General features: G+C 43.0%; 1 protein-coding gene across 1 annotated transcript; it reads left to right on the forward strand.

Annotated features, from left to right (window-relative positions):
- The first annotated feature begins 204 nt into the window (after positions 1-204).
- On the forward strand, positions 205-23,099 carry NLRP9 (NLR family pyrin domain containing 9). Its single transcript, XM_041733945.1, has 9 exons — positions 205-484; positions 3,269-4,829; positions 6,426-6,581; positions 13,800-13,967; positions 16,271-16,441; positions 19,569-19,739; positions 21,039-21,209; positions 21,674-21,844; positions 22,967-23,099. Exons 1-9 carry the CDS (start codon positions 205-207, stop codon positions 23,097-23,099), a joined length of 2,982 nt encoding a protein of 993 aa, XP_041589879.1.
- The last annotated feature ends 419 nt before the right edge of the window (positions 23,100-23,518 follow it).

Consider the following 23,518-nt stretch of genomic DNA (forward strand, 5'->3'; position numbering starts at 1 on the left):
GGCTTCCCCTTTCCCACCCCCGATGAAGCTAGCCAGATATGTTTTAATCAGGAAATGCAGGATATCAATAATTTTAAGCCATTCTCAGCTGCTGAAATTTATCTCTGTAATCACATCATTCTCTCTTAGGTACTACTTATTCTTTTTGAAGATTCCCTCCCCCCCCGCCCCCAGAGATTTCCAAGCTCACAATCCCAGGACAAGATGACTGAATCCTTTTTTTCGGACTTTGGCTTGTTGTGGTACCTGGAGGAGCTCAAAAAGGAAGAATTCTGGAAATTTAAGGAGCTCCTCAAACAAGAACCTCTGCAACTTGGCCTCAAGCCAATCCCATGGACTGAGTTAAAGAAAGCTTCCAGAGAAGATCTAGCAAAGTTGTTGGACAAGCATTACCCAGGAAAGCAGGCATGGGATGTGACGCTGAACCTATTTCTACAGATCAATCGGCATGACCTCTGGACAAAGGCTCAGGAGGAGATCAGAAGTAAGTACAGGATGAAGGGGCAGGGACCTACGGAGGAAGGTTGATTTGCTGGGAACTTACAAGAACGAAGGTGATCTTACGGGTCAAGAGTCAGGGTCACTGAGTTAGTGGCTATCCTCTCTAGTTGAGAATGTGTTGTGGGTCAAGGAAGACTTGGAGGTCATGGAGAAATTGCAAACCAATTCTGCTCATACACGGGTTAATGATGGACTAGTATGTCCTGTTCATCTAAGGGGTGTCTCCTCATTTTCCTGTCCAAGGCATAGCCCATGCTGTTATGAAGGATGTCCTGGCTGGAACTCTGTGTCTGCATTGCCATGTATGCTAATATGGAGTTCCATTATGGTAGTTGAGTGTCCTTTTTTTTTTTTTTTAAGATTTTATTTTTTTATTCATGAGAGACACAGAGAGGCAGAGACACAGGCAGAGGGAGAAGCAGGGTCTCCGTGGGCCCAATGTGGGACTCAATCCTGAGGTTCTAGGATCATGCCCTGAGCCAAAGGCAGATGCACAACTGCTGAGCCACCCAGGCGTCCCAACTGTCCTTTTGACCAGACCTGCACCAGGGATGATGAGGCAGAATCCTGACACTAGGAAATAACTATAGAGAGCTTATGCCCCTGGCCCTACAGTGAACAGTTCTGATGGCTCAGGTCTTTTTATTCCTACCACTACCCTGAAGTTTACAAACGGTGGTCCTAGCAGCATTCCCTTGTGGTAGATGGCTTTTCCAGCAGGGACAGATCTGACTCCAAGTCAGTTCTATTTCCACTCATTGATGGGATTTACGCCCTCTGCTGGGAGGTTACTTTATTATTATTATTATTATTATTATTATTATTATTATTAATTTATTTACTAGAGAGATAGGTTGAGTTGTAAATCCTGGCAAGCAAAGAAACAAAGTGTCAGACAAGTCATTTAAAAAAATGTACCTTTAATACAGTAACTGAAAGCGGTAGGATGTTTTGCCCAATTTTACATGTTATTCTCTCATTGGTTTTTATCTATTTGTGGGAGTAGACATTCTGTTCTGATAAGTAAGTTGAGCTTCAGATGAATTATAATTGCTCTAAAGTCTCACAGTACAAAGTAGTTGAACCAAGGCATGTCTTCTGGTTGTGGACACCATGTGTAGCGGCTAGTGTCAATTGCCAAGGCAGTTCCTAAGCAGCAAGCCACTGTTAGGTCAGCTTGCCACATGCCCATAAATTTGGTCTGTAAGGACATAATGAGCCCAGATGGATTTAGAAGACTCATTGCCCACCGCTCGACAGGAACATGAGATTCAGGCTCATGTCAGTTTCTCTTGTCCCCTGAGTCTCTCGGGGCTATGCAGTGGAGCTCAAGCAGACCTGTGTTATAGGAACCCAGAGAGTCAGAGATCCTGATTTTAGGTAGTGACTACTGACAGCCCTGCTCCCTACACTCCAGAGACAGACACTAGGTTTATTACCTGGCATGTCTCTGGAGAGTGAGAAACATCCCTGAATTTCTCCAGAGGGGAAAGAAAGACTTGTTTTTATCTTTTAGATTTTATTTATTTATTTATTTATTTATTTATTTATTTATTTATTTATTTATTTTTTAAAGATTTTATTTATTTATTCATGAGAGACACAGAAAGAGAGAAGCAGAGACACAGGCAGAGGGAGAAGCAAGCTCCATGCAGGGAGCCCAATGTGGGACCCGATCTCGGTACTCCAGGATCACACCCTGAGTCAAAGGCAGACACACTTAATCACTGAGCCACCCAGGCATCCCAGATTTTATTTATTTATTTGGGAGAGAGTAAGAGAGAGCATGAGTGAGGGGGAGGGGCAGAGATAGAAGGAGAGGTAGTCTCCCTGCTGAGCAGGGAGCCCAACTCAAGGCTCCATCCCAGGACCCTGGGATCATGACCTGAGCCAAAGGCAGGTGTTTAACCAACTGAGCCCAACTGAGCCCACCTGAAAGATCTGTTTTTAGAAACAAATCTTCCTTTGCCCCAGAGAGAGGAAGGACCATTGCTACATTCCAAGAATGTTTTCTGTTCATACATCCTTGAACAAACCATCAGTGTCCTTTGCTTGGAAGACATGCAGAAATACTTCACCTAGTGTGGCATATATTTCTCTGATGCAGGTATAGTCCTTGTCTACTTTTGTAATTTTGTTGGCCTCCTGTAATATGTTGCCTTGAACATGGAAGGCATCATCGTAAGGGTGGGTTGAATGAATGATGATTCAGGGATGTGTTTCTGAAATTAACCTGCAGTTAGCATGCTGGAATAGAAATAATTAGTGTTTCAAGTCAGACAGATGTGGGACAGATATCTGATCCTGATATTTATTCACTAGTGCAAATTAATCAAGTGACACTTTCTCCTAACACTTTTTTGGTAAAGTGGGAATAGAATGAATCCTGATGGGCCGTTAACATGGAAGACACAGTATGTAGGAACATTCTCAGCTCTGATTCCCAGTCAACACTCAGTAAATGATAGTGCCTATGGATTCTTTACTGGGGATATGCCACCCCTCCTTCTGGTTTGGAAGGTAATTCTGAAGCATTCACACTATATGTAGCCTGTAACTCTGAGACAGGCTTCCAGTTTTGGTCAGGTGCTTCCAGGTATGTGATTTTAGATAGATTATAGTCCTGATAAAAACTAAGTTAATGAGCCTGATCCTCTGTGGACATGCAGTAGTCTTTGCACATGTGCTTGAGTAATCTCTAAGGGTTGTTCGGAGTGTCAATGAGTGTGCTTTTTAATTGTCTGGTATTCTCTCCCTGTGAACTCAGATAAACCAAGCCCATACAGAAATCACATGAAGGAAAAGTTCCGTCTCATATGGGAAAAGGAAACCTGCCTTCCGGTTCCCAATGACTTCTACAAAGAAACCATAAAACATGAGTATGAAAACCTGCATGCTGCATACAGAGCCAGCCAGGCAGAAGAGTCCTCACCCACTGTGGTCTTGCAAGGTCCAGAAGGAATCGGAAAAACAACACTTTTGAGGAAAGTGATGCTGGAATGGGCAGAGGGGAACCTATGGAAGGACAGGTTCACATTTATCTTCTTTCTCAATGGCTGTGAAATGAACATGATTACAGAGACCAGCTTGGTGGAGCTCATCTCCAGGGACCTGCCTCTGTCTTCAGAGCCAGTCGAGGACATCTTGTCTCAGCCGGAAAGGATCCTGTTCATCATGGATGGCTTTGAGGAACTGAAGTTTGACTTAGAGCTTTCGACTCCCTTGTGCAATGACCAGAGGCAGCGACAGCCAATGCAGATTATCCTGAGCAGTTTGCTGCAGAGAAAAATGCTTCCAGAGTCTTCTTTGCTTATCGCATTGGGAACAGAGGGCATGAGAAAAAATTACTGCTTATTGCAGCATCCAAAATACATAACCCTCCCGGGATTCTCTGAACATGAAAGGAAACTGTATTTCTACCATTTCTTCCGTGAGAGGAATAAAGCCCTGAAAGCCTTCAGTTTTGTGAGGGGCAATATCCCATTGTTTGTCTTCTGTCATAACCCCCTTGTTTGCTGGCTGGTCTGTACTTGTATGAAATGGCAGCTGGAGAAAGGAAAAGATCTTGAGATTGTGTCTGAAAGCACCACTTCTTTGTATACATCCTTTTTTATTAGTGTATTCCAATCAAGAAATGAGACCTGTCCACCTAAGCACAGCAGAACCCGACTGAAAGGCCTGTGTACCTTGGCTGCAATGGGAATATGGACTCGCATGTTTGTGTTTTGCCATGAAGACCTCAGGAGGAATGGCATATCTGAGTCTGATACCTTGATGTGGATGGGCATGAGAATCCTTCAAAGGAGTGGTGAATACTTTACCTTCACACATATGTGCCTCCAGGAGTTTTGTGCTGCCATGTTCTATGTGCTCAAACAGCCCAAGGACAGTCCTAACCCGGCCATTGGAAGTGTGACCCAGCTTGTAACAGCAGGTATAAGTCAGGTCCAGAGCTCATTGTCTCGGATGATAACATTCTTGTTTGCGTTTTCAACTGAAAAAATAACCAACCTGTTGGAGACATCCTTTGGTTTTCTCTTGTCCAAAGAGCTAAAGCAGGAAATAACCCAATGCCTTAGAAGTTTAAGTCAGTGTGACCCCAATCAGGTGGCGGTGAATTTCCAGGAATTGTTCAGTGGTTTGTTTGAGACCCATGAAAAAGGATTTGTAGCACAAGTGATGGATTTCTTTGAGGAAATTAATATTTATATAGGTAACACAGAAGACTTGGTGATATCTGCATTCTGCCTAAAACACTGCCAAAATTTGCGGACACTTCACCTGTGTATAGAAAATGTCTTTTCAGATGACTCTGGATCCATCATAAAGTGAGTCCATCTATGAATCTCTCCCACCCACACACCCCATACTTGTAGCTTGTTTTAGTTTCCAATGGGTCCTTCATTGATCCTTATACTTAAAAAATACATGGCTTTTGTAATCAGAGAGACTTTGCTTTGAATTCTAGCCCTACTATTTGCTAGCAATGTCACCATGAGCAGTAACTTCTTAAAATTTTCTATCTGTGTAAAGAAGGGTAACAGTTTACCTACTTCATGGGGCCAATATGAGGTTGAAAGGTAAGCGGCTTTTAACATTGCCGTGAGCGTGCCCTCCCCGCCCTCGGCCCATAGCATTTGAGCACACCCACTGGGAAGGGACTCTTGGAAGCTTGTGCAGTTTCCTCTGAATTTTGCCTGTGGGCTTTTCCTTTTTGCTATTCTAAACTTATATCTTTTCATCCGCTAGTTCAGATTACCAACCTATACTTCAGCTCTCAAATACATATTACCTTTCATGGTAACATTTTTGGGTTTTAGTTTTTAAATTGAGGTTTCAGGTACACAACATCACGATTCAGTATTTGTATATGTTACAAAATGATCACCACAATATGTCTAGTTAACAGCCATCACCATCGTAGCTACACAATTCTTTTCCTTGTGATGATAATTTTTTAAAGATTTTATTTACTTTTTTTTTTTTTAAATTTTAATTATTTATTCATGAGAGACACACCAACAGAGAGGCAGAGACACAGGCAGAGGGAGAAGCAGGCTCCATGCAGGGAGCATGACTCCATCCCGGGTCTCCAGGATCATGCCCTGGGCTCAAGGCTGCGCTAAACCGCTGAGCCACCCAGGTTGCCCATTTATTTACTTATTTGAAAGAGAGAGAGACAGAGACAGCATGAGCAGAAGCTGGGAGGAGGGGGCAGAGGGAGAGGGAGAAGCAAACTCCCCGCTGAGCAGGGAGCCCAACTTGGGGCTTGATCCCATGATGTGAGCCAAAGGCAGACGCCTAACTGACTGGGCCACCCAGGCATCCCAAGAATTTTTTTTTTTTTTAATTTTAAGTAAACTCTATACTCCATGTGGGCCTCAAGCTCATGACCCCAAGATCAGGAATTTCATGGTCTACCAATTGAGCCAGCCAGGCACCCCATGATGTGAACTTTTAAGATCTGTGGTCTCAGCAACTTTCAAAAATATACTATAGTATTATTAACTACAGTCACCATGCTGTACATTACACCTCCATGACATTATTTTATACCTATATGTTCATATTTTTGGGTATAGTTCCGCATCTCACTGATGGATCACCAAGTATCAACCTTCATTTACACAACAGTCAAGTACTGTCACCTAAAAGAGGAAGAAGTAGATACTGAATATGGCTGCGTAGCTTGTCTGGAGTCATAGAGCTAATAAGTGTTTCCAATGGGGCTTGATCCCAATTGTTCTGGGATCAGGGTGCATTTCCTTAACCACTAGGCCATGTTGACTCAGTGCCCCTCCTGCTCTGCCCCTCTCCTTGTACAGGCACTGGTGTTCATCTGTCAACTTTGCAGGGCCCTGGGAATGGAGTCCTCCTTGTTCTGAGCCATTGGAGAGTCAACATCTTTGTTCTCTCATTGACAGTGAGAAGCTTTCCTTTTGGCAAGACTTTTGCTCTGTGTTCACCACCAACGAGAATTTCCAGATGTTAGATTTGGACAACTGTAAGTTCAGTGAGGCCTCCCTGGCGATTCTCTGTAAAGCTCTGGCTCAGCCTGTTTGTAAACTCCAAAAGTTTGTGTAAGTTGGATGTTAACCTGTTCTTTAAATAGCTTGAGTTTCATTCTTTCTACTCTGGGTTTTTTCCAAAAGACCAACGTGTAAGCAGAGAGCTACAATCCAATGTCTTGAGAAAATTTGGGGGGCGCTTTCCCTTATACCAATGTTTTATTGAGCAAGAAGCAAACTATGGCAGACAGGGGACTTCAGAACCAAACATGGTCCAGAGGCTCAGTCCCCAGTCATCAAAGGTCCGTTTCTAAGCACAAATGGGGAAGTGCTTGGTTTTCTGTGGCAGGTGGCTGCCAGAGACTACTCCCTTTCTCAGCATATCAGCTTGCTTGTGTGTAGCCTGTTAGTAGGAAGCTACAAGTTCACACTGTCATGAAGAAAGTGTAAGTTTTTTTTTTTTTTTGAAAGTGTAAGTTTTTAGAGCAGAGTATGCATTTTCAGTGACATCAGCCTTACATTTGGGTTATGTGATCATGTGTGTTTTGGTTGGGGGGTATGTGAAACTGTGGCCTCCATTTTGGTTCTTCTCTAACAGATGTTTTAAATGTAGTGGTTGGAGAGCTGCAGAGGGAAGTTGGTAACATTTGCTGTGATGTTGATGGGTGATTAAATGTTTCCCAAGTATTAAAGGGACCATTGGGAAAATAACCTTAAGTTCATGAAGGAAAAAAATAGTAAGAATAAGCATAGAGACTAGGCAGCATTTATGAAATAGCTCGTTAGCACAGAGCTGGCTGCTTTAGGCACATTCATCACCTGTATGGTTTCCTTTTAATCCTCAGTCTCACTGTCACCTTGATACAGATCAACAAGCCACAGAAGCCCAGAGGAGCACATAGCTACTCCCTGATACTTTGGGTATCTGAGTTTGCCAGGGCCATGTTCTTCTCTTCACCTCCAGAAGCTTATCAATTTCTGCTTAAATGTAACTCCTTCAGCTCAAAGCTTACTTCTTTTTTTAAAAAAGATTTATTTATTTGAGAACTAAGGGGGAGGGGCAGAGGGAAGGAGAATCTCAAGCCGACTTCCTGATGAGTGTGGAGCCTAATGCAGGGCTTGATCCTAGGACCCTGAGATTATGACCAGAGCCTAAATCAAGAGTCAGCTATCTAACTTACCCCACCCCAGTGCCCCAAAGCTCACTTCTTCATGGAAGACTTTCTATGCTCCCAAAGCACTTTCTAATGTCTTTTTCATCATGGTTACCACACATCTAATTATTGGTCAATGTCTTTGTGCGGAAGAGTTAAAGTAGCAGGTCTGAGACTGTTGTCCCTAGAAAAGCCTGTTTACTGGGCTGGCCCTTGGCTGGCATGTTGGAACTTGGATTTTGCGGAGAATTCTCACCACCCTAATTGATAAGGGGGGCTCGCTGTTCCCATACTGTGTAAACAACATGGTTTATACTGAAGACTTGCTTTCTTCTGTGAGTCTGAGATTTTGGCTCGTGCTGGGCAGTGGGTGCCTCTGTGATCAACCCAATAAACACCCTGGGTGCTGAGTCTCCAATGGGCATCCCTAGTAGATGATTTTTCACAAGTATTGTCACAGTGTGTTGCTGGGGGAATTTACCATGTCCTGGTACAGACTCTTGTAAGCATGCACCTGGTTTCCTCTGGATTTTGCCCTTGTGCCTTCTTCCTTTGCTGATTTTGCTTTGTGTCTTTTCACTGTAATTGATCATAGCCATGAATGTAACTATATGCCAAGTCTTTTTTTTTATGTTTTTTTAAAATTTTTATTTATTTATGATAGTCACAGAGAGGGAGAGAGAGGCAGAGACACAGGCAGAGGGAGGAGCAGGCTCCATGCACCGGGAGCCCGATGTGGGATTCGATCCCGGGTCTCCAGGATCGCGCTCTGGGCCAAAGGCAGGCGCCAAACCGCTGCGCCACCCAGGGATCCCTATATGCCAAGTCTTTGGGGTCCTAGCAGGTTACTGAAGCTGGGGGAGGTCTTGAGGACATAGTGTTTCTGTGTTGGGTACACCACCATGATGGGAGAGATGACACCTTGTTGTCCTCTTATATCCAGCTAGCAAAACACAGAGTTTGGTAGGGGCTCATTAAATATCTGTTGAATGAATGAATGGACCCCTGCATTATGAAAATGGGTTCTTTATTTCACATAAGGAAACTGACTGAGAAATAAGCTGGTAAAGACTCCACACAGAGTAAAACCTGGGTCATGGCACTTTTGTTTTCTTCTGGGAGATGTATTAAAGTAGGGGACTGGTGTGCTCACAAATGGGCTTTCAGTATATGAATTTTAGTGCCAGATATGAGGAATAGTATAGCAAGGGAGAGGTCGTGAGTGGGCTTGAAAGTGAGAGGTCTGTTGGTGAATTAATTAATTAGCTAATTAATGAATTTTTTTGTTGGTGAATCTTCATGACTGCATGAAGGAGACGAATAATTTGAGACACCCAGGTGAAGGCATGAATTAAAATGTCCATGTCTTCCCTCAGGATGCAAAATGAGGAAGACATTTCCTTTTCACAGTGTATGTGGAAACCGGTTGTTGGTATTATACCTAAAATTATTTGGCTTTGTACCTAGAAAGTATCACTGGATTCATTTTTAAGTGGCCAAACAAGATAGAGATGGTGAGTTTGATCGTTTGTTGTACCAAATATCTAGCCATATGTCTTGGAATTGAGAAATAGTATTCCTTCCTTCCTTTTTTCTCCTGTTTATGGGATTTTAAAAACAGTGTAATTGGGGGCACCAGTGTGGCTCAGTTGGTTAAGCATCTGCTTTTGGCTCAGGTCCTGGTCCCAGGGTCCTGGGATCAAGCCCTGAGATGGGCTCCCTGCTCTGTGGGGAGTCTCCTTCTCCCTTTCTCTCTGCTGCTCCCCCTGCTCATGCTCTCTCTCTCATGCTTTCTCTCTCAAATAAATAAATACAAATCTTAAAAAACAAAAACACTGTAATTAGTAGGATGAATAAAAAATGGGGAGCCTGGCTTATTCCTTTAATTTCAACTCCAATCTCTGTCCCGGTATAGGTTTTGGGGAATGTTGCAGGTAATGGTATTTGGGAATAGACCATCCCATCTGTGATTCCTTGGGTCATACCCCTGCTGTAAGCCAGGGAATCCATCCATTTCTCTCAGTCTCTGCTGCTGCTACTCAGCCTCCAGAAACCAGCACCAGTTACCTGGGATGGTCACTCCGATAATTTCTGCCTCAGCATCTTGGATCCTGTTTTGTCTCCTATCAGTGTGTTTTCTTTCCTCTATATACATGCCAGAGCAATCTTAAAAATTAACATACCTTAAGATCCTTTCCATGATTTCCCATAACAAGGAAAAAAATTCTACCGGGCGTGAGGAGTAGAGCATGGCCATGTGGTCTGATCCCTTCCTTCTCTCTGGTTTATTCTCCCCTGCCACTGCCCCCACTGGAGGCTGTAGCCCAAGGACGGTAACTCTTTCAAGCCCTTGACTGAGCTCATTCCTGCTTTAGAATCTTTGTTCTGGCTCTCCCCATTTCTGGACAGTCTTTCTCTAGACTTCCACTTGGTAAGCTCTTCCAAATGCCTTCTCGGACCACTGCTCACCCAAAACTGAGCAGCCCCCACCCCAATCACTCCATAACCACATCCTGTGTGCTCTTGTCATGAAATTCTTTCTTCCCTTTTCTCCTGCATCTCCCCTGAGCACAGCATAAGTTCTGATGTGCCTGGTCCTGAGCCACCTGTTCTCGGCTACACCCTCCATACCCTGGCCCACAGTTGGAAGGTAAGGATTTGCTGGATGAAGACAGAGTACAGGTAGTTTGTGGCAGTTGAGTAGGTTAAGGATCATCCTTTAAAGCAGAAGATCTTGTGTCAATAAGTATCTGTATCTTTCCCCAGGAATGCCTTTAGAGTGTGGGCCTTTCTTCTGTTACTTACCCTCCTCCCATCTTGCACCAATGCTACCTCTCACATAAGTATCACAAGACACTAGATTGCTACTGAAGAGTGTATGCCTATTTTGGACAACTTTACTGATTTCTTAGCTTAATCTTGCTTTTGTGTCTTGTTATGTCCAGCTGAGTTTATTATTCTCTGTACATCATTATGTCCAAAGGCTTTTTCAAGAGGCTCTTTGAGTCCAAAGTTGGAGTGCATTTGAAGCTAACACTCTCTCCCTTTTAATGGTACCCTTTAATGATGAGAAGGCACATTGAGTATTTGAGATGTTTTTTCCTTATCTCTTTGAGTCTACTGGCTTATTTCTTAAATGTGGGTTTGTAGAGTACAGATTTTCCTCCAGTTTTATAGAGGTATAATTTATACATAATACGATATTAGTTTTTGGTGTATGACCTGATAATTTGATAAATGTACACTTTGTGAAGTAATGGACACAATAAATCTGGTGCATCACTTCATAGAGTAACACATTTTTTTTCTGTAGAACTTTAAGAGAATTTGAAGATCTATTCTCTTAGCAGCTTTCAAATACACAAGACAGTATTAACTCTAGTATAGTCATGCTGTACATTGTATTCCCAGGACTTATTTATCTCAAAATTGGACATTCATACCTTTTGACTCCCTTCACCCCTTTCACATGGTCCTCTACCTCCACTTCTGACACCCACCAATCTGTTCTTTGTATCTAGGAGTTAGTTTGTTTTTAGGTTCCACATAAAAGTGGAAACACACAGTATTTCTTTCTCTGTCTGACTCATTTTACTTGCAGATATAGCGATTGATACCATTTTCATTCTTGTTCAGTTGTAGGTCATCTCTCTCTCTCTCTTTTTTTTAATCCTTTGGTAGTGTTTCAGATTCTTCTTTATCCTTACAAGTTTACCAGTTTTAATATAATGGATCCCTGTGGGAAATTTAACTTAATTTTCCTCGTACTTCATGTGACTCTCTGAATTGTAGAATGGACAAATGACTAATAAAGCAAATAACTCTTAGAATTGTGTTTAAGTTCAGGAAAACTATCAGAATGGCTTATGTCTGCTCCAGTAGGGAGGCAAAATCTTGGAACTATTTGTCTTAAGTCATCAAGATAAACTTAGATTTTTATAGGGTTTGGACATAAAACTTTAAAGATTAGCAAGCTCACTATATATAGGTTTCTAGTTAAGTCACAGGAATAAGGAAATAACACAGGAAATATGGTCAGTGGTATTGTAACGGGATTGTACCGTGACAGATGGAGCCACAGTTGTAGTGAGCACAGCATAAGGCATAGAGATGCTAAATCACTGTGTTGTGTACCTGAAATAATGTAACTTTGTGTGCTAACTATACTCAGGCAATAACAAGAAATTTGTAAGTGATTGTATGTCCTATCAGGTAGACTTGACACCAACCATTGTTTGACTCAGTTGCTCTATCAAAGCCACAAACACAGGCAGGGTCTTTAATTCTCATGCAAAGAGATAAAGTGTTCACGTGCACTAGAGTACTGGGCAGGGGTTCCATTCATTGACTCAGTTGTGCTTTCAACAATCTACCTAGGTAGGCACTTTCCTTTCCTTCCAACAGATGGGGAAACTGAGACCTGTAAGGGGTAGGGGCTTGGCAAAGGTCACACAGGTGGTGAAGGGGCCGGCAGGGGTGAGCCTATTAGCCTGGCCTCTGTGATGCATGGCTCTTAGCTCACTAAAGTCACCAGGTGCTAATGATCACGATCCTGTGCTTTTTACATTGTGAACTCCTTTTCCTTAACTATCAGGAAGAGGGAAAGTGAACCAACTGTGTTACCATCAACACTTTTTTTTTTAAAGATCTATTTAATTATTCATGACACACACACACACACACACACACACACACACACACAGAGGCAGAGACATAGAGGGAGAAGCAGGCTCCCCACAGGGAGCCTGATCCCGGACTCAGTCTTAGGATCACAACCTGAGGGGAAGGCAGGTGCCCAACCGCTAAGCCACCCAGGCGTCCCACCATTAACACTTCTGTTTCAGTTTGTCTCCTTTCCTTGAGGCTGATGGCTTAGATGGGGGTGATTCTTGATTACATGTTTCCCTGCCATGTTCTCTGATGACTTAGCATTTACTGTTTGCTGCAGCTGCCTGGCTGCAAATCAGTGTTTTCAGGAACGAGGTAGCTTGGGGGCTGCCCTTGTGCACCTCTATGTCTCATAGGTGTCTCCAGATGTCACAGGCACCCTGTTTTCTCTTTGCTGGCCCATCAGCCTGTCTTCTCCTTCCTATGCTGGCCCCCCCAGCCCTTCTCGTGGCCCTCTGCTTCCTGTATCTCTGGGCAGGAAGTGCCCTGGGGACTCCCTCACACATTTAGGGAATGACTCTGCCAGAAATTGCCATTATGCTTCCAGGCTGTCATTTCCCTCCTCCAAATATTCTCATCTGTCTTTGGTCTCTAGCCTATTCATAATTCCCATGCTAGTGTTTTAATGTGGCATAATATTTGTTTTACTCTCATTTCTCAAAGTTGATCAGGAGGGGAGGAGTCAGGGTGTGCTCAAGTCATGACCCCAGGAGCTACATTTTATGTGGCCTGTATTTATGAACGCATATAAATGAATATAAAGTATAAATGTAATATGTATATGGCTTGTAAAAATCAAAGCCAACATGCGTTGGTCATGTTCCAGGCACCACAATAAATTTTAATTTCATAAACATCATAACACTGTTTCATGAAGAAACTAAGAAGTTAATCTGCATTTGCCCAACCTTGCAAAAGTATCCAGGAGAAAAGCAAAAATTGGAATCGTTTTTTGTAACCCTGGAAACTGAGTCTTTAATAATGGCAGATACGGTCTTTTGTTTTTATTGTCTCCTTTAGGGAAAAAAAAAGCCTATAGTTTTTTTTTAAACAAATGGATCATTTCCTTGGGGAGCCCAGTCTTGCTCAGAGCATGAATTCAAATACTGCATTTCCACTGTATGTCAGGCCCTATGCTAGACCTGTGGATGCAACAAGGCACAGACATAGTGTCCCCATCCTGACAGTGCTTAAAATTTAATATGGGATCAATCTGGCTCACCTCCCTTATAGTGTGTGCAGTGGTATGCAGACATGCAGACAGTAGGAAGAAACAGGAGAGGGCCTAGTGGCTGAGCCTCTATGCTTGTCTGTCATCTGAAAATCCCAGATAGAATGTATAGGTGAGAGTAACCAGGTATCTAGAATGGTGTTGTGAGCCTAAGCATGGCAGGCAGGAGGGTTGTGTGGTTCTTACTTTGTGCTTGGACTTCATCGCATGAATCCACCATTTCCCCATATTTTGTAGGTATAATTTTGCTTCTGACTTTGGAAGTAGCCCAGCCTTGCATAAGGCCATTCTTCATAACCCTCATCTAAAACACCTGAACCTGCATGGCTCTAGTCTCTCCCACGTGGATGTCAGACAGCTGTGTGAGATGCTGAAGCACCCGACATGCAGCATAGAAGAGCTGATGTAAGTCTCTGGTTGTCGCTACTCGGTGATGTTTCTTGTCCAGTATGGAATTTGCAGTTTGAATATGTCCATTTCTTTCCCACATCAGCTTTTGTCTCTTGAAAATTTTCCATCTCAGCATCTCCCAACCTCAGAAGAGCCATCTTCAGATCTCTCAGAAAGTTTGTTGTAGCTTTCCTTTCTTTGATACTCACTTGTATTGCTTCTTGTGGAAACCTGACCTTCCCCTTCTTGGTTCTGTCCTCAACCAACCATGCCAAGACCAGAACTCCATTTTTTTCCTCCTTAAGATATATATTTTATTTTATTTATTTTTTTTCTTTTTTTTCTTTTTTTTTAAATTTATGATAGTCACATACAGAGAGAGAGAGAGCGAGAGAGAGAGGCAGAGACACAGGCAGAGGGAGAAGCAGGCTCCATGCACCGGGAGCCCGACGTGGGACTCGATCCCGGGTCTCCAGGATCGCGCCCTGGGCCAAAGGCAGGCGCCAAACCGCTGCGCCACCCAGGGATCCCGCTGCGCCACCCAGGGATCCCGATATATATTTTAAAAGATTTTATTTATTTATTCATGAGAGATGAGAGAGAGAGAGAGAGAGACAGAGACAGAGACAGAGACAGAAGGGTAAGCAGGCTCCATTCAGGGAGCCTGATGTGGGACTTGATCCCGGGACTCCAGGATCACACCCCAGGCCGAAGGCAAGTGCTAAAATTCTGAGCCACCCAGAGATCCCTTCCTCCTGAAGATATTAATAAGAACTTAAAATGAGAAATCTGATAAATCTTATTAATGATACGGGTGTGCTCTTGTGAATCTGGTAGGTGACAACATTGAGCCAGAGGGTAAGTAATTTGCCCTACATCACTTCTTCCTCTTGAAAATTACCTGGGCTGCCCCTACCATGGTTGAGGGTCTCTAGACAGGCTCAATCTATGTTTCAGCAGAAAGTAAAAGGGAGAAGTAATAAAGGTAGCAATAAACAAAACCAACTCATTAAACCTACCTGGCAAATGTGCTCTTTCCTGGTTCAGTGTCTCTTCTTTGCTATAACAGTTGCAAATATAATTAATGGATTCACGTACACTTGGTTAGTTGTAATTCGGTCAAGATTCATCAGGAAAGAGGGGCATATTTCATGCATAAGAGTTGTTTGAACATACAGGCTTTCTATAGATCCTGTTACTCATTTGAGCTGTTTCCCTATCATGACATTTGATTTCTCTACTCAGGAGGAAACTTAAAATTCCTTTGTATTTTGATCTACTTCATATTATGCTATTTGCATAGGATTTTAATATTCTACATTAGCGTAAGAATTGGGGAACAGGAAATCAGGGGTCAGGTGTAGACATTTATTGCTGAAAACTTTGCCTCTTTGGGGCAATCTGTACTCTTGACTTTGGTTTTGTTTTGGGAGTGGGAGGTCCCCCAAATCGGGTTCTCCCCAGAACCATTAGTTCTCAACAGAGAGCAGTTTTGTCCCTCAGGAAATGTCGGTGTCTGGAGACATTTTTGATAGTCATCATTGCCTTGGGAGGACCCTATAGGCATCTAGTGGGTGGAGTTCAGGGATGCTGCTCAATATCTCAACACACAGGACAGCTCCTGCATCAAAGATTTTTCTGGTTCAACGTGTCAATAGTGCTGAGATTAAGAAACCTGCTCTAGCCTATGAGTAGCTCTCTCTCTCTCTTTTTTTTTTTAAAGGTTTTTTATTTTTAAGTAATCTCTATACCCAACTTGGGGGCTTGGACTCACAACCCTGAGACCAAGAGTCATATACTCCATCAACTGACCAGCCAGGAGCCCCCATGAGATGTTTTTTTAAGCTGCATTAAGGCTCAGACCAGGGTTTCCCAGCCTCAGAACTATTGACAGATAATCAGATCATCAGGCTTATTGAGCTCCAGGTCATTCTTTGCTTTGGGGGACAGTCCACAACAATGTAGGATGTTGAGAAGCATCCTTAATCTCCCTCTATTAGGTGCCAATAGCGCCCCTCTCCCTTTGTGACCACCAACAATGTCTCCAGACTCTGAAAAATGAAAAAGGTGAAAAATCAGTCCCTGTTGGAAGCTACTGGCTCAGATTTTTTTCTAACTTTGGTGGTAAGCAGTAAGGGATTAATAAATAAAGTCATGTAATTGCACTGTGCTTTTAAAGTCTGGAATATAGATGGCAGATCTGCTGGTGTGAGACCAGAGGCTGGTCTCTAGAGACTAAAGGCTGAGATCCATGGCCAGTTTGGCATGAGCTACTCAAAGCCTGTAGCCATGTCCCACAGCATGTGTTTCATGTGCAGGTTGGGAATGTGTGACATCACAGCAGAAGCTTGTGAAGAAATTGCCTCTGTCCTTGTCTGCAACAAGAAGCTGAAGCTTCTCTCTTTGGCAGAAAACCCCCTGAGGAACGAAGGCATGCTGATGCTGTGTGACGCCCTGAAGCACCCAGACTGTGTGCTGGAGACATTGCTGTAAGTCCATCTGGGCAAGCAGGCTCTTGTGAGACTGTGAAAGTATGCATATGTGCCCCTCGGTAGTCAAGGCAACCAAATGCTTACTGAAGGAGGCTGTAGAGCAGACTCTGTCTGTAGTCAGATCTGACTCTCCATGCCCTGCCAATAAAATGCAGTCCACACAAACACCGTCTCCACAGAGGCACCATGAGGTTGAGTTCAAGAGTGGAAAACCTGCCCTTAGGTGCCTTACATCTACTTGAGATGTCCAGTAAATCCTCATTATTGTGAAGAAGGACCATGCCTTCAATATATTGGGTGCTGGGGAGAGGGAGGATATAAACAATTGATACAAGGCATTCATCTGATTCCTTTTAGGAACAGGGTTCATACATTCTAGGTTATTACTGGAATTCTACAGAGCTGCCATTTCTCTCCTGCTATATAGAGTGAAGTGCTTCCTTTGCTTCAGGTGGCCTACCAGGGCAGCAGTAGAGTGGGTCCTCTGTCTGGTGAGGCCACACAGGCAACTTAGTATTAAATCAGGCAGAATGCTGTGGTGCCTTAAAGTGAGGGCAGGTGCAAGAATACCAAATCCATGGGCATACATGGGTAGTCTAGAAACAAAATTTCTTTGTGTGCGCATATGTGTGCATATAGAGGTATGCATTGTACACACACACACACACACACACACACACAATGGCATCTAAGACAGGAGAGGGAAAAGACTGCTATCATTGAGATGACATTCTAGACTGTATAAGGAAATCAACAGTAAAATACATTCCAGGAACATTAAACACTGAAACCAAGCTAGGAAGGAAGGAAAAGGAAGGGAGGAAAAGGAAGGAAGGGAAAGGAAGGAAGGAAGGGAAAGAGAGGAAGGAATAAAGGAAGAAGAAAGGAAGGAAGAAAGGAAGGGAGGAAGGAGGAAAAGAGGCCTTTAAGGCCTTTAACTTATAAAGATTAAAATGAAAAATCTTCAAGGGTATGAAAGAAATGACACATTGCAAGGTGGAAAGACTTGGCTATTAAACAACTGGCTGATACCATACAATGACTGGTAATTAAAATGTGCTGTATTTTTCTAAAGGGTTCTTCAAGATATATCACTTAAGGGTTTTTTTTCACTTATTTGTTTTTACACTTGAATCTTTATTCCTTAAAAATATGTGGAATTTAAGGCATAAATTTAAGGAATTTAAGAAACAAAGCAAACAAATGAAGGGGAAAAAAAGAGACAAAAAACCCAGGCATTTAAATACAGAGAACAAACTGGTGGTGGCAGGATGGGTGACATCATGAAATAGGTGATGGGGATCAAGAGCGCACTCATCGTGATGAGCACTGACGGGTAGAATTATGAAATCACTATTTTGTACACCCAAAACTATTATAACACTGTATGTTATACTTCAATAAATTTTTTTTTTAAATGAAAGACTACTTACTAAACATGCAGGAATGTCCCTAGTAATTTTAAAGGCAAAAATGTTCAACAGAATGATATACCCTTTACAACAAATGCACAAAATTTTAAAATATATTTACTTGGCCAGGATTCTGCAAAATGGATAAGTTTCTACTATGATTGGAATATTAATTTGAGTTTTTTCAAAGTTAGCAAGTAAATCAAGAAAGTGAAATGAAAAGTTTTTTTTTTTTTTTTGAAAAGTTTTAATAGTAAGCTTCAGCACTCCAAAAAAATTTTTTTGGTACAAGGTAGTACTTCAGTATAAGTTAAGTTGGCAAAAATGCAAGTGGAGATATTCAGGAAGTGTATGGAGTAGTGAAGTCACTGGAGATTATATTATGCAGCCATTAAAGTATTAATGAGTTTTCAAAATACTGGAAAATGCTTATTATTTCTTCTTCTTTCTTCTTTCTTCTTCTTTTTTTAAGATTTATTTGTTTGTTTATTAGAGAGAGAGAGGCAGAGACACAGGCAGAGGCGGAAGCAGGCTCCATGTAGGGAGCCTGGGGCGGGACTTGATTCCGGGTCTCCAGGATCACGCCCTGGGGCGAAGGCGGCGCTAAAGTGCTGCGCCACCGGGCTGCCCGAAATGCTTATTTCATTGAAAAAAGTATGAATTATGTGCCCATTGTCTGATCTCAAAAATGAGACCAGAAGGAAAACCCATTACAGGTGAGTGGTGTTTGCTTACCAGGGACTTATGCTTTCTTCCTGCCAGAGGTCAAGTGTTCCCTGAAGCCCAGGCAAGCAACTGGAGTGGGTGGGGGGCTGGGTGGGGGTACTGGTGAATTAGCACCTGCGGCTTTCATGGAGAAGTTTTTGCTCCCCTCCACCTATTGTTTGCCATATGACCATCTGTGGTGGAATTTCAGGTAGCTGGCTTGTCTGTGGGAGTAGAAGTGTGGAATTCCTTTTTTTTTTTTTTTTTTAAGATTTTATTTATTTATTCATGAGAGACACAGAGGCAGAGACATAGGCAGAGGGAGAAGCAGGCTCCCTGTGGGGAGCCTGATGTGGGATTCGGTGCAAGGATCATGGGATCAAGACCTGAGCCAAAGGCAGATGCTCAACAACTGAGCCACCCAGGTGCTCCCAGAAGTGTGGAGTTCCATGTGAAATCTCTTGATTCTTAAATGTTGACTGCTAATTAAAAAAAAATATGTTAAACATAATATCAACTAAATTCACTATATCCAGGGATCATGTTCAGTTATGTGCTACCAGGTTGTGACTTGTACCTTATGCTTTCCACTATTTTCCAAATTTCTGACAGTGGGCTTACAAGAACTCAGAACCACAAAACTAAATTTAAAATAATATTTTAAAAGAAAAATCATGTTTAGTAGGATGTCATCCAGCACATTCCTCCAAATAATAAGTATACCATATCATGGAGAAGGAATGACTTTGGCTAATGTCGCCCAGCTGATGGTGATCTGACCTGGAACTGGAATCTGAGATTCTGTTTCCCAGTTTGAGACTCCCTATTCCCTATTCCACATTCTCGCCTTTGTGTTTTTGCAGCGGGTGCATGCTCTAATCCTCTTACTTTTCTCAAGTGATCATGGAGTAGGAGGAATAACTTCAGTTTTGCATATGGCTTCATGAAAATATTACCAGAAGAGCTAGAGCGGGTTGACAAGTTGAGTTGCATGTGTGTCTTTGCAGGCTGATGTGCTGCTGCCTCACCTCTGTGGCCTGTGACTACATCTCCCAAGCCCTTTTGTGCAACAAATCCCTGTCTCTTCTTGATCTGGAGTCAAATTTCCTGAAAGATGATGGAGTGGCATCTCTTTGTGAGGCACTGAAGCACCCAAATTGCCACATCGAGCAGTTGTGGTATGTCTGGCTGTGATTTGCATGCCTGCCAGATTTACTTTTTTTTTTTTTTTTTATCAGCATCTCAGAAAGGAAATGTGAAGGGGTAAAATCATGGGGTCTGCTGAAAGAAAGCAAAGCTAAATGTTGACCCTGCCTGATATGTGTGGGAGTGTCCAGTGTTGTTGATGTGTGTGAGCTTGATAGGACTTGATAGGACACACTACTCTGGAGTAGGGTCCCTGGCCTCTGGAAGCCCAGAAATTGAGTCCCAAGTGCCCTGGGCTAGCTGGGTGAACTTGTGAGGGTGCTCACCTCTCCTCCAGTGGGACATGAGGATAAGTATGTTTCCCACATCAAAGAATCAAAGTGACCAGCAGGAATAACACAAAGAACTATTACCAAAGACTTGCCCCAAACAAGCATGCAGTAAATGATGGCAGGAGGCATATAGCATAGGGATTGTTCATGGCTTTCACTGGGCACTGGAAACTCTTCTGGGTAGATAAGATGAATTGGTAAATGAAATGCTCCAGTATCTCTTTTTCATGGAGTAAATTTTATGGAGTGTTTCACATATGCGCGTGCGCACACGTACAGCATGATTTCTCAATCTCAGCACTTTTTGCCTAGATCATTCTTTATTGTGGGGAGTGGCTGTCCTGTGCTTTGTAGGATGTTTAACGCCATCTCTGGCTCCTACCCACTAGATGTCAGTAGTACCCTCTCTCTTCCAGTGTGGCAAACCAAAATTGCAAGCATTGCCCAATGTCCCCTGGGGCAGGGGGAGGGACAAATGTCATTCCTGTTTGAGAACCACAGAGACACATATACACACATATATATATGTCAGACATATACACATGTGTATACGTGTGCCTGCACAATGTGTGTGTGTGCATATACACATGTGTACTCATCAGACTTATTAATACATATATACATTTTAGCAGGTGGTATGTACTGTGGGGAGCTCAGAAATGGGACAGAGACTGGGGACATGAGACTATATAAAATATTCAGGGAGGTCCTCGCCAAAGGTAACATTTGTGCAGAGATTTGGAAGAAGTGAGGGAGTATTTGGGCAGGAGCATTGCAACCAGCGAGAACAGGAGCAGAGGCCCCAGGGGTGCAGAGACAGACAGCAGAGTTACAGTCCAGTGTGTTGGGCAGGAAGGTGGAAGAACTGAAGTCATGGAATCGTCACCATCTCAGAAGTACTTGGGCACTTCCTCCTTCATATGAGTAAACGAAAACAAGCCAAGCCATGCAAGGTGGGACCTCATGATTGTATCTGTTGGTGTATATTTCCCCCCCCAGGTTGGCAGATTGTTCCCTCACTTCTCTTTGTTGTAAGAACCTCTCTGATGTTCTTGTTTGCAATGAAAAACTAAAGATCCTGAAACTAGGGAGCAATGACATACAAGATGCTGGTGTCAAGCAGTTATGTGAAGCTCTGAAGCATCCAGACTGTAAAGTAGAGCATCTTGGGTAAGTGTCCCCTGATTGCCTTTATGAGAAGACTTACCTATATCAGGAGTAGGAAAACATAGAGGATTAGTGGTATGTAAAGAAGCAAGTTTGAGAACAAGTGTGTCTGGAATGATCTGATAAGTGAAATGAAGCCTATGAAGCCAGGGCTTGCTCAACTTTGTCTCTATTGATATTTGGGACTGGGTGATGTTTTGCTGTGGTGGGGAAGGGGACTGTCCTGTTCATTGTATGATGTTCAGTTATATCCCTGGCTTCTTTTTATCTGTGAGATGCCAGTAGGATTCCCCAGCTATGTCAAATGTCTCTAGATGTTGCCACATGTCCCCCAGGGGACATGGTGGCCCTGGTTGAGAACCACTGATCTAGACTGTAAAGTCCCCTGCTCAGAGGCACGGAATTTGGCATCTCACAGTGGTGTGTCTTCTGGCCTGCCAAAGCCGGTATATTTTTCCCTGTTGCAGGCTGGATATGTGTCAGCTCACTACTGCCTGTTGTGAGGCGCTGGCCTCGGCTCTCACTGTCTGCAAGTCACTGAAGAGCTTGAATTTGCACTGGATTAGTTTGGACCGTGATGGGGCGGTGGTGCTGTGCGAAGCCCTGAACCACCTGGACTGTGCCCTGCAGCAGCTTGGGTAAGTGGATGTCCTTTCCCTCAGTAAAAAGTAACTTCAGGGTGAGGTTAGCCTATGATAGGTTTTCCCAATTTTGGCATGACTGACATTTGGGTCAGAGAGTCCTTTGCTGTGGGGGCTGTCCTACACATTGCAGGATGCTGAACAGGATCCCTGGCCTCTCCCTGTACATTACATGCCCATAGCACATTCTCCTGGTCATGATGACAAAGTTGCTAAGAGACAGTTTAATTGTTTTCATCACAAAAAGTCATAGGGGTGCCTGTGTGGCTCAGTCAGTTAAGTGTCTGCCTTTGGCTCACATCATGATCCCAGAATCCTGGAATCGAGCCCCACTTTGGGTCCCCTGCTCAGTGGAGAGTCTGCTTCTTCCTCTGCCCCTCCTCCTGCAGTCTCTGTCTCTCAAATAAATATATAAAGTCTTAAAAATAAAAACTATAATAATGTGACATGATGGAGGTGTTAGCTAATGCTAAGTTGGTAATCATTTGGCAATATATATAGATATAGCAAACTAATGTGTTGTATACCTTAAACTTATTCAATGTTATATGTCAATCATATCTCAATAAAATAATAATAAATTAATGGAAGATTACGCAGATTAAAACAGAATAGCTATAACATCCATTCCCTGAAATAAAAACCAAATATCTCCAGACCTTTTCCAATGTCCCCTGAGGGGCAGAATTGCCCCAAGCAAGAACTGCTGCCTTACTATGAACACCACCTCCTGCTAGTATTGCCCATAAAGATGGAACATCAGCTCAGACATGGTGGCAGTTCTGACCCAGAAGCACTTTTATAGAAGAGTAGTGGTCAGCATTGTTCTGAACATCATATTTGCATGTGAAGTGTATGTATTTGATATCTGTTGAGTGAATATTTGGGTGTCCTCCACACACTAGGCCCCTGGATGACACGCTGAGGAGGAACAGAATGGATCATATCCCTGTTGTCTGCATTCCTATCCCACTGGATTAGGATATGTGCTTTCTCTGCACATTCAAAATGATTTTCCCAGTTACTTCCAGGGAAGAATGGCTTGGAAGGAGGCACTGGGATGTAGAGAGGCAAGCAATCATGCATATAGTCAAGAAAACTTTATTTCTGTTTTCTCAGGTTGGACAAATCTGTTTTTGATAAGGAGATTCAGATGCTGTTCACAGCTGTGGAAGAGAAAAACCCCCACCTGACCATTTCCCATCTACTCTGGATCAACAAAGAGTACAGGATCAGGGGTGTGCTTACCTGATGGGGAACATCTCAAGTAATCTTCTCACAAAGGCTTCTCACTGATCACTGTGAGCCTTACTTCTCCTAGCACACCCTGTCCTGTAGACTGTAATACATGGTGGTGGGGGCTGTGATTTCAGACCTATCCCTTTACAGTGTCCTAGTGATATGACTGTGGATGTGCCATAGTGCCTAAGCCCCCAGCCCCACCTTTGAAATTCCCATCTTACCTTGCACTAGTTAGAGGAACACATTAAATGGATACTCTGGAAAGCATGACTTTATTTTTTTGGTGTATGTCTTGGGATGTAGGAGCTTGGATTTGAAGGAATCACAATCCTGTGACAATTTTGACTTAGAAGAGATGGTAGAATGTGTCTATAGATTTTAGATTTTATTGCTATTTACTACATTTAACACCCACCCAAACTTTCCATT

Source organism: Vulpes lagopus, chromosome 2 (genome assembly GCF_018345385.1).
Source record: "Vulpes lagopus strain Blue_001 chromosome 2, ASM1834538v1, whole genome shotgun sequence".
In the NCBI taxonomy this organism is placed as follows: domain Eukaryota; kingdom Metazoa; phylum Chordata; class Mammalia; order Carnivora; family Canidae; genus Vulpes; species Vulpes lagopus.